The sequence below is a fragment of the Colobus angolensis genome, unplaced genomic scaffold, assembly GCF_000951035.1.
Source record: "Colobus angolensis palliatus isolate OR3802 unplaced genomic scaffold, Cang.pa_1.0 Scaffold151, whole genome shotgun sequence".
NCBI lineage: Eukaryota > Metazoa > Chordata > Mammalia > Primates > Cercopithecidae > Colobus > Colobus angolensis.
The window spans coordinates 1,917,955-1,928,606 of NW_012114611.1; the positions used below are offsets into that span (position 1 = coordinate 1,917,955).

Here is a 10,652-nt window from a genome sequence, read left to right on the forward strand (position 1 = left end):
AATTAGATGGGTGTGGTGGCATGTGCCTATAGTTCCAGCTGCTCAGGAGGCTGAGGCAGGAGAATTGCTTGAACCGGGAGGCAAAGGTTGCAGTGAGCTGAGATCGCTGCCACTGCACTCCAGCATGGTGACAGAGCAAGACTCCATCTCAAAAAAAAAAGATTCGGCCAGGTGTGGTGGCTCACACCTTGTAATCCCAGCACTTTGGGAGGCCGAGGCAGGAGAAACCCCGTCTCTACTAAAAAATACAAAGGCGGGGCACAGTGACTCATGCCTGTAAACCCAGCCCTTTGGGAGCCCAAGGTGGGCGGATCACCTGAGGTCGAGAGTTCAAGACCAGCCTGACCAACATGGAGAAAGCCTGTCTCTACTAAACATACAAAATTAGCTGGGCGAGGTGGCGCATGTCTGTAATCCCAGCTACTCAGGAGGCTGAGGCGGGAGAATCGCTTGAACTTGGGAGGCAGAGGTTGTGGTGAGCTGAAATCGTGCCATTGTACTCCAGCCTGGGCAACAAGAGTGAAACTCTGTCTCAAAAGAAAAAAAAAATCATCAGAACATCATGCAAACATGGACCTCCCGTGGCTCCCTAGAAACCAACTGCAAATTTTTTTTTTTTTTTTGAGATAGAGTCTCACTCTGTCTTACAGGCTAGAGTGCAGTGGCATGATCTCGGCTCACTGCAACCTCTGCCTCCCAGGTTCAAGAGATTCTCCTGCCTCAGCCTCCCTAATAGCTGGGACTACAGGTGTGTGCCGCCATGCCCAGCTAATTTTTTGTATTTTTAGTAGAGATGGGGTTTCACGGTGTTAGCCGGGGTGGTGTGCAGTGGCCTGATCTGGGCTCACTGCAAGCTCCGCTTCCCAGGTTCACTCCATTCTCCTCCTGAGTAGCTGGGACTATAGGCGCCCGCCACCACGTCCAGCTAATTTTTTTGTGTTTTTAGTAGAGACGGGATTTCGCCGTGTTAGCCAGGATGGCCTTGATCTCCTGACCTTGTGATTCGCCTGCCTTGGCCTCCCAGAGTGCTGGGATTACAGGCATGAGCCACCGCGCCCAGCCACCAACTGTAAATTCTTAGGAGAGAATCCTGTCCCAAAGATCAATGTCCACTGTCAGCAGGAAGAAGTTACAAAAAATGACCTTCACCCTTCATCTCCCCTTAAGATTAGAGAAGTAGAGAAGAGTAGAGGAGGTATTATGTTAGGGAAACAGGAACATAAGAGCTAGGGTAACATGGCCAGGCATGGTGGCTCACACCTTTAATTCCAGCACTTTGGGAGGCCGAGGCGGGCAGATCACCTGAGGTCAGGAGTTCGAGACTGGTCTGGCTAACATTGTGAAATCCTTTCTCTACTAAAAATACAAAAATAATCTGGGCGTTGTGGCAGGTGCCTGTAATGTCTGCTACTTGGGAGGCTGAGACAGAAAAATCGCTTGAACCCGGGAGGCGGAGGTTGCCGTGCGCCGAGATTGCGCCATTGCACTCCCACCTGGGTGACAAAAACAAAACTCTGTCTCAAAAAAAAAAAAAGGGCTAGGGTAACGCAATTTCAAAATCAATTCCAAATTTAAACTAGCAAAGCATATTCCTTACCAGATACCACCCGTGGTCATAAGATGTTTACAGCTAAGGAAGCAGTTTAATAATGCCAGCAAGGGACCAGGCGCGATGGCTCATGCCCATAATCCCAGCACGTTGAGAGGCCAAGACGGGCGGATCACGAGGTCAAGAGATCCAGACCATCTTGGCTAACACGGCGAAACCCCGTTTCTACTAAAAATACAAAAAATTAGCCGGGTGTGGTGGCAGGTGCCTGTAGTCCCAGCTACTAGGGAGGCTGAGGCAGGAGAATGGCGTGAACCTGGGAGGCAGAGTTCACAGTGTGCCACTGCACTCCAGCTTGGGTGACAAAGCAAGACTCCATCTCAACAAAAAAAAAAAAAGCTGGCAAGGACAAACTCCTATGAAAACAAAACGCTCAGATGTCCCAATATCACATAACAATTCCCTCCCACTTTTTTTTTTTTTGGAGATGGAGTTTTGGTCAAAAAAATAAAATGAAATAAAAAGAAGTTCTCTTTTAGTTTGATTACTCTGTGAAACCTGAGGTATAATCAAGACCTAAAAAAAGAACAAAAAAGGCCCTCAAATACTTCCTCATTTACAACAGGAGAATACACAGATAAAAGCTAATAGTTTTAGGAAGTATCTGGGGAGACATATAGGCCCCTGGGAGGAAATCCCTGAAGTGGTGGCTCTGATAATCTGCAGAGAGCTAGAAGGGAGGTTCTCCCCTCCCCCATAAAAATCTATCCCAAGACCATAAACTACATCGCTAATCCTTGGAAATACATAAAGTGGTTAGGGTTAAAGGGTGGCTTCAAAATGGTTCTAGCAGAAACCTATTGCGGTTACTAAACTATTCAAATTTTTTGCCCAGAGATAGCTTTTCTGGATAAAATAGCTTTATCCAGAGCCGACAGCAAAATGGAGATCAGCAGGGTGGTTCCCTAACATTCATTCTTCCCGTTAAAGCAAGCTAATGATTTTCAGATTCATTTTAAGAATAAGAGTGGGGGTGGTCCTATGATAGTGGGTTATCAGAACTTATTAATATTAGCGTCACTAAAATTGGTATACCATCCCTCACTGCTAAAATTGACAGGCTTAATTTTTTTTAAGAATAAGAAGAGGGACAAAACAAGTGAGAACAATATTCAAATATATTCCTGCCTCCTCTACCCAGTTGGAAAAATGTGTGCAAATTTGGATTTTTAATCAAATGCCTTTAACAAGACTACCAAAACTATCAGAAATAAACAAGAACCTCTTGGTCTGCAGGTCAGGTTCAGATGGGTGGAGACACACATATACAGACATACACATATATAACTCCTTACAACATACACTTATTAACCACATAAATTTGCTATTTGTCCGAAATTCGGTGCGAAGGATGAAGGCTGCACCAACTTTTAATAGGCTAATAACTGAATATGAACTATGAATTTTTAGTGTTTTAGGTTTAACCTTTTTGTTCCTCATATACTGGGCAGATATTCTGAATAGTAACATCAATATGTTTCAGCTAGGACCATTTCAAAGCCACATTTTAAACCTAACCACCTTCTGCATTTCCAAGGATTAGCAATGTGGTTTATCGTCTTGAAATAGATTTTCCAGGGGCGGGGCGGAGGGAGACCTAGTCTACTCCTATAATGTGGGCCTCCAAGCACTAAGCTATAACCAATCGATGTATCTTGACACAAGGCCAAGCAGTCTTACTTACAAAACTCTTAAGGTGCACAAGGAATCCCTACTTCCTAACATCCTTCAGTGTCAATTTATTTCCTCCCTATGCAAGTCTTTCCTCACTTCTTCAACTCAGCTACCACCTCTGAAATGTGTTTTTAAATCTCCTTTTCAAAAAGCCCCTAGGACTGTTCCATAAAAGTGATGGCTTAGATCTAAAATTGGGGCCTACTTTGCCCTTTTAACAGCTTCAGTGTTAAATGCTTGGGCACTCTTCGAATGACTGAATATCTATCTGCTTTCAGCATTTGGTACTCTTACTTTGGAGAACAAGTCATTACAGTAAACCATGTACACCTATTCGGTTTTCTAAAGCGTTTTTCACATTATCAGGTAAGTACAGAATGCACTGCCTTAAAAGGAACTGCGAAAATAAAAAGGCAAAACTCACTGACAAACTGTGGCAACACGAAATTAATCAGCTGAGCTATCCGAACCACAACTTTCTGCATTTCACGGTGCTTCGTCTTTCAAATTGTATGGCTCTCTCAAGTCCTAGGCGTCCTCCGAATTAAGGCAAGCCTGGTCACCCATTCCCTGGTCCGTGTCTTTCCGACTCGCCCCCGCCCCTGGCCAGGCCCTCGCAGCCATGCGCCGCACACTGCAGCACTGGCGCGCGCTGCCCGCAGGCGTGGCGGACCCCGCCCCGCGGCCGCGCGAAGGGAGGGAGCTCGGGGCCCGGAGCCCGCCTCTGCGGCGGCCAGGCCGGGCGCCGAGTGGGCGCACGGGGCCGGAGGAGGGGCCCGCGGCCGCGACACCGCCTGTGCCCGCCCCCCCTCCGCAGCCGCTACTTAAGAGGCTCCAGCGCCGGCCCCGCCCCAGTGCGTTACTTACCTCGACTCTTAGCTTGTCGGGGACGGTAACCGGGACCCGGTGTCTGCTCCTGCCGCCTTCGCCTCCTAATCCCTAGCCACTATGGTGAGTGAGCCGCGCGGCTCCCGGCTGCTTTCAGGGAAGCAGGGAAAAGCGAGCCGGCGGGGCGCGGGGGCCCTGTATACAGCCGGGGAGGTCTGGTTCCAGAGCCGTCCGTTTGGAGGGCGGAAAACAAGGCGAGAGGCCAGGGCGGGAGTGGTGAGACCTCGGTGTGTGTAAGTAGCTGGGGCCCGGAAAGGTCGAGGGGCGCCAGGATTTCTTATCGGACTCTGGAAGGGATGAAGGGGCTCCGGCTGCCTTCCGCAGTATCCGGAGCTCTCTTTCAGCGCGTAACTCTGTACTGGGAGCGGTCCCTCGAGTCCCTGCGGTCCTTTCCAGCGCATGCCCTTCCCCCGCTTTGGGTGGACGCGCGCGCGCGTACTCTAACATCTTTCAGCCTTCACTTCCTCTTGAGCGCGAAAAGCGGGGGTGGGAAGCAGCTGGAGACAAAAGCGCGCACGCGCGACCGTTACCTTCACGCCGTTCCTGGGCGGGAAACCGCCACTGCAGTCTGCTCATGCGCTCTGGGTCGCGGCGAGACGGGCTACAGGGCGTGTCTCCTGTTAACCTGAGTTTTCTTTTTTTAATGAAAGCAATAAGAGGAATGTGGGGAAGGGCCCTGTCAATGTACCGCTATACATCAGTGAATTAGGACAGTTCGACCACAACAGTCTGTAGAGGCCACCTGTCTCTCTGCTGCGTTAGGAATTCAGGGGAGCAGGTGGTGGCAGTGAGGGATTTTGAGGAAACGGAAATCGGATCTTGACCCAGATCTGGGCCGCCGATAATCCCCAACTGCGCTCAGACTGCTGTGGAGGTGTTAGGCCCAGCCTGATGCCGGCGAGAAAGGGAGGATGGGCGGCCTGGGCAGCGCCTTTGCAGACGTGGCCATTTCGTGCCTCTGCAGCGCCGCCGGGGGGCGCGAGAGCGCGCGCCCTGAATTGCGCATTCATCCTGTGCCGCAGAGCCCCGCCCGTTGTCCCTGCGGACAGACATTTCTTCTGCGCTGGTCTGGCCACGTGCTTCCTGTGCTAGGAGCTGCCCGGAAATGTGGCCACCTAGTCTAAAAGTGGTATTCTGGGGCCTGAGTGCTGGGTGGATGCCCACCTTCCTGTCTTGGTCCTCCAAAGGAGGAAGCTGTGACTGAGGTGTATTGGTTTGGAAGGAGGCCTTCCCAGTTTAGGATGGGAAGGTAACAGTCATTAAAAGCAATGTAGACGATAAGCTGTTCTCAGAAGAGTAGTACGTCTTATGTCGCTTTAAAAAAGGAAATTTAAGATTACGTGAGTAGCCTAGGTAACACAGCCAGACCTCATCTCCACAAAAAAAGATGAAAAAATTAGCCAGGCGTAGTGGCCTGTGCCTGTGGTCCCAGCTGCTCCAGAGGCTGGGGTAGGGGGATGACTCAAGCCCAGGAGGTTTAGGCTGCCGTGAGCCTAGACGGCATCACTACACTCAAGCCTGGGTGACAGACCTTATCTCTCAAAAAATAAAGATTGCATGAGTATTTTGTTCCACCTGACAGTCACCAATAGATTAAATTGTGTTACCTTTTTTCCTTCCCACAGCGTGAGTGCATCTCCATCCATGTTGGCCAGGCTGGTGTCCAGATTGGCAATGCCTGCTGGGAGCTCTACTGCCTGGAACACGGCATCCAGCCCGATGGCCAGATGCCGAGTGACAAGACCATTGGGGGAGGAGATGACTCCTTCAACACCTTCTTCAGTGAGACTGGCGCTGGCAAGCATGTGCCCCGGGCAGTGTTTGTAGACTTGGAACCCACAGTCATTGGTGAGTTGACCTCAGTAACCCAAGTGAGATCCCAGGATGCTGGGACAGGAAGTCTGTCCTGGGGGCTCCGCTGGTGACTCACCCACTCCCTCCGTCCTTCTCTCCCTCCTTCTCCAGATGAAGTTCGCACTGGCACCTACCGCCAGCTCTTCCACCCTGAGCAGCTCATCACAGGCAAGGAAGATGCTGCCAATAACTATGCCCGAGGGCACTACACCATTGGCAAGGAGATCATTGACCTTGTGTTGGACCGAATTCGCAAGCTGGTAAGCACAATATATAAATATGCATTTAATGCGGCGAGATGGTTCCAGTGCAAGTTGGGTGGAGTGACTGACATCATTCTTCAGCACCTACCAAAATGTGGAATAGACTGCTTACTATGTTCATTGGTTCTAAATCAGATAGTCCCCTAGGTTATGGACAGTTTGTGGATATGTTTGTTTTCCCATTTCCTTATGCTTATGTCAATGAGATGGTTCTTAATCTAAGAAGTTTAAATAGAAATTCTAAGAGAATGTGTCTTTTGCATTAAAATATTAATTTTTTTATTTCCCTACAGGCTGACCAGTGCACCGGTCTTCAGGGCTTCTTGGTTTTCCACAGCTTTGGTGGGGGAACTGGTTCTGGGTTCACCTCCCTGCTCATGGAACGTCTCTCAGTTGATTATGGCAAGAAGTCCAAGCTGGAGTTCTCCATTTACCCAGCGCCCCAGGTTTCCACAGCTGTAGTTGAGCCCTACAACTCCATCCTCACCACCCACACCACCCTGGAGCACTCTGATTGTGCCTTCATGGTAGACAATGAGGCCATCTATGACATCTGTCGTAGAAACCTCGATATCGAGCGCCCAACCTACACTAACCTTAACCGCCTTATTAGCCAGATTGTGTCCTCCATCACTGCTTCCCTGAGATTTGATGGAGCCCTGAATGTTGACCTGACAGAATTCCAGACCAACCTGGTGCCCTACCCCCGCATCCACTTCCCTCTGGCCACATACGCCCCTGTCATCTCTGCTGAGAAAGCCTACCATGAACAGCTTTCTGTAGCAGAGATCACCAATGCTTGCTTTGAGCCAGCCAACCAGATGGTGAAATGTGACCCTCGCCATGGTAAATACATGGCTTGCTGCCTGTTGTACCGTGGTGATGTGGTTCCCAAAGATGTCAATGCTGCCATTGCCACCATCAAGACCAAGCGCACCATCCAGTTTGTGGATTGGTGCCCCACTGGCTTCAAAGTTGGCATCAACTACCAGCCTCCCACTGTGGTGCCTGGTGGAGACCTGGCCAAGGTTCAGAGAGCTGTGTGCATGCTGAGCAACACCACAGCCATTGCCGAGGCCTGGGCTCGCCTGGACCACAAGTTTGACCTGATGTATGCCAAGCGTGCCTTTGTTCACTGGTATGTGGGTGAGGGGATGGAGGAAGGCGAGTTCTCTGAGGCCCGTGAAGACATGGCTGCCCTTGAGAAGGATTATGAGGAGGTTGGTGTGGATTCTGTTGAAGGAGAGGGTGAGGAAGAAGGAGAGGAATACTAATTACCCATTCCTTTTGGCCCTGCAGCATGTCATGCTCCCAGGATTTCAGCTTCAGCTTAGCTGACAGACATTAAAGCTTTCTGGTTAGATTGTTTTCATTTGGTGATCATGTTTTTTCCATGTGTACCTATAATATTTTTCCATCGTGTCTCAAAGTAAAGTCATTAACATCAAAAGCTTTGTTTCCTGTGTGTTTTCTAAAAGTGTCTTGGTTTTTGGATTCACCTGTATTTGGAGTATAGAGTCTGCAATTTGCTGGTGGTGTCAAGGATCCTACTTCCTGTGCAGTCACCCCTAGGGAAAAGGAAGCTCAAGGGACGAGAAAGGCAGAAGCCCTAGATTCTCAGACTAGTTTACCACCTCATCCCTTGGCGTAGGGGGCGGGGAAACGGATGAAAGTCATTCTGCTAATCTAGAGCTCGTTTAGCTCTTCAGAGTATGACTGGGTAGTTACTATTGAGTTACGTATGCGAAGTATACGTTTTGAATATCTGCTAAGTTGCTGCTGTTCAAAGTGGCCTGCTAACCTTGTTAGTGTAATAAGAAATTTCAAAGTGATCTTTGGCTGGTCATGGTGGCTCATACCTCTAATCCCAGCACGAGGACGAGGCAGGTAGATTATTTGAGCCCAGGCATTCAAGACCAGGCTGGGCAACGTGATGAAACCCCGTCTACAAAAAAATACAAAAATTTGGGCGTGGTGGTATGTGCCTATAATCCCAACTACTTGTGAGGCTGACGAGGTTGAGGCTGTGGCGAGCTGTGATTGTACCACTGCACTTCAGCCTTGGTGACAGACCCTGTCTTAAGAAAAAGCAGTGACCTGGGAAAACATCTGACTGTAGGAACTTTGAGGGTGGTGAAGTAAAGGCAGTTTCTAGCCCTATTGTGATAGGAAAAAGTAGGACCAGAATTCATGGTGGTCAATAAAAGTCATGCTAAGAAAGAAGGCTAAACAATAAGCCATATGCATTGGTGGGAGAGGACTGCATTACATGAGGGTAAAGTGGCAACATTTGTAAAGGTTAGGATAATTATAGCATTTGGCATGGTTTACATCCTTTCAAATATTTTGGCTACATGTAACAGACTTGTAGGCACAGAGAATGTAAATAGAGGATTTAACCTAGGAGAAAATGTAGATTTCAAATCCGTAAAGTACAGGAAAATTGTGGCTGCTAAAGACCAAGAAGACTGAAAGAATGCATGAGGCTTTTTTGAAAAAGCAGAGAAGAGGCCAAGCACAGTGGTTCATACCTGTAATCCAAGCAGAGGCAGGCGGATTACCTGAGGTCAGGAGTTTGAGACCAGCCTGGCCAACATGGAAAAACCCCATCTCTACTAAAAATACAAAATTAGCTGGACGTGGTGGTGCACCCTTGTAATCCCAGCTACTCGGGAGGCTGAGGCGGGAGATTTGCTTGAACCTGGGAGGAGGAGGTTACAGTGAGCCCAGATTGCGCCATTGCACTCCAGCCTGGGCAACAAGAGCGAAACTTCATCTCAAAAAAAAAAAAAAAAAGTAGGGACGTCTACAATTTTCCCAGGTTTTTTTTTTTTTAGCCCATAAATCCTACAAATTTACAAAATAGCCCTCCCTATCTGTGGGTTCCATATCTAGATTTGACTAACTGGATTAATACTTGGAAGCAACCGGCCCTGGTGGTTCATGCCTATAATACCAGCACTTTGGTCAAGGCAGGAGGATCACTTGAGCCCAGGAGTTTGAGACCAGCCTAGGCAACCTAGGGAGACCCTGTCATTGCAAAACAAAAACCAAAACAAATTAGCCAGTGTAATTGTGCTGCTGCATTCCTGCCTCGGTGCCAGAGAAAGACCCTATCTCAAAATATATGTTTGGAAAAATGGATAGTTGTGTCTGAAGTGAACATGTACTTGTCCCCTTTATTCTCTAAATGATATAGTATAACAATTATTTACATAGCATTCACATTGTATTAGGTATTATAAGTAATCTGGAAATGACTTAAAGTATACAGGAAGATGTGTGCAGGTTACATGGAAACACTAGAGCTCTCTATATAAGGAACTTGAGCATTCATGGATTTTGATATCCTCCAGGGATACTAAGGGATGACTGTAGCTCTCAGCTCCAAATATAATCTGATTTGGCATGAACAATTCAGAGAAAAAGCTTTGGTGGGGAGCCTGTAGGCCTAGCATAGCAACACAAATGTAGCCATCACAGGCTCCAAAAGAAAGCAGACACCTTTATTTTTTATTTTTGTTTATTTATTTATTCATTTATTTTTGAGACGGAGTCTCGCTCTGTTGCCAAAGGCTAGAGTGCAGTGGCACAATCTCAGCTCACTGCAAGCTCCACCTCCCGGGTTCATGGCATTCTCCTGTCTCAGCCTCCCAAGTAGCTGGGACTACAGGTGGCTGGGACTATAGCCCGCCACCACGCCTGGCTAATTTTTGTATTTTTAGTGCAGACGGGGTTTCACCATGTTGGCCAGGCTGGTCTCGAACTCCTGACCTTGTGATCTGCCCACCTTGGCCTCCCAAAGTGCTGGGATTACAGGCATGAGCCACTGGGTGCTCCCAGCTGCAGACACTTTTAAAGAACTGAGAGGCCTGGGCATGGCAGCTCACGCCTGTAATCCTATCACTTTGGGAGCCCAAAGTAAGTGGATCACCTGAGGTCAGGAGATCGAGACCAGTGAGGCCAACATGGTGAAATCCCAACTCTACTAAAAATGCAAAATTAGCTGGGCATGGTAGCCTGTGCCTGTAGTCCCAGCTACATCAGGGGCTGAGGCAGGAGAATCACTTGAACCTGGGAGGCAGAGGTGGCAGTGAGCCGATATTATGCCACTGCACTCCAGCCTGGGTGACAGAATGAAACTCTCAAAAATATACAATAAAAAATTTTAAGCTGGGCACGGTGGTTCACTCCTGTAATCCCAGCACTTTGGGAGGCTGAAGCAGGCGGATCACCTGAGGTCAGCAGTTTGAGACCAACCAGGTCAACATGGTGAAACCCCATCTCTACTAAAAATACAAAAATTATCTGGGCGTGGTGGTGGGCACCTCTAATCCCAGCTACTTGGGAGGCTGAGACAGGAG

General features: G+C 48.6%; 1 protein-coding gene across 10 annotated transcripts; it reads left to right on the forward strand.

Moving 5' to 3' along the window:
• Positions 1 to 628: 628 nt before the first annotated feature.
• On the forward strand, positions 629 to 7,738 carry LOC105507633 (tubulin alpha-1B chain). 10 transcript variants are annotated; one of them, XM_011936198.1, is made up of 5 exons: positions 3,997 to 4,234; positions 5,797 to 6,019; positions 6,137 to 6,285; positions 6,582 to 6,630; positions 6,745 to 7,738. In XM_011936198.1, the coding sequence occupies exons 1-5, from the start codon at positions 4,232 to 4,234 to the stop codon at positions 7,560 to 7,562; spliced, it is 1,242 nt and encodes a 413-aa protein (XP_011791588.1). In that variant the 5' UTR covers positions 3,997 to 4,231; the 3' UTR covers positions 7,563 to 7,738. The 10 variants fall into 10 exon arrangements, with proteins under 10 accessions (XP_011791585.1, XP_011791588.1, XP_011791581.1 ...); XM_011936194.1 differs by adding an exon at positions 5,194 to 5,420 and having other exon boundaries at positions 4,137 to 4,234; positions 6,582 to 7,738; XM_011936193.1 differs by having other exon boundaries at positions 4,137 to 4,234; positions 5,797 to 5,826; positions 5,899 to 6,019; positions 6,582 to 7,738.
• Positions 7,739 to 10,652: the final 2,914 nt, after the last annotated feature.

Coding starts and splice junctions, on each gene's coding strand:
- LOC105507633 (XM_011936191.1), top strand. Junction 6,020..6,136: donor CTTGGAACCCACAGTCATTG/GTGAGTTGACCT, acceptor CTCCTTCTCCAG/ATGAAGTTCGCACTGGCACC. Junction 6,286..6,581: donor TGGACCGAATTCGCAAGCTG/GTAAGCACAATA, acceptor ATTTCCCTACAG/GCTGACCAGTGCACCGGTCT.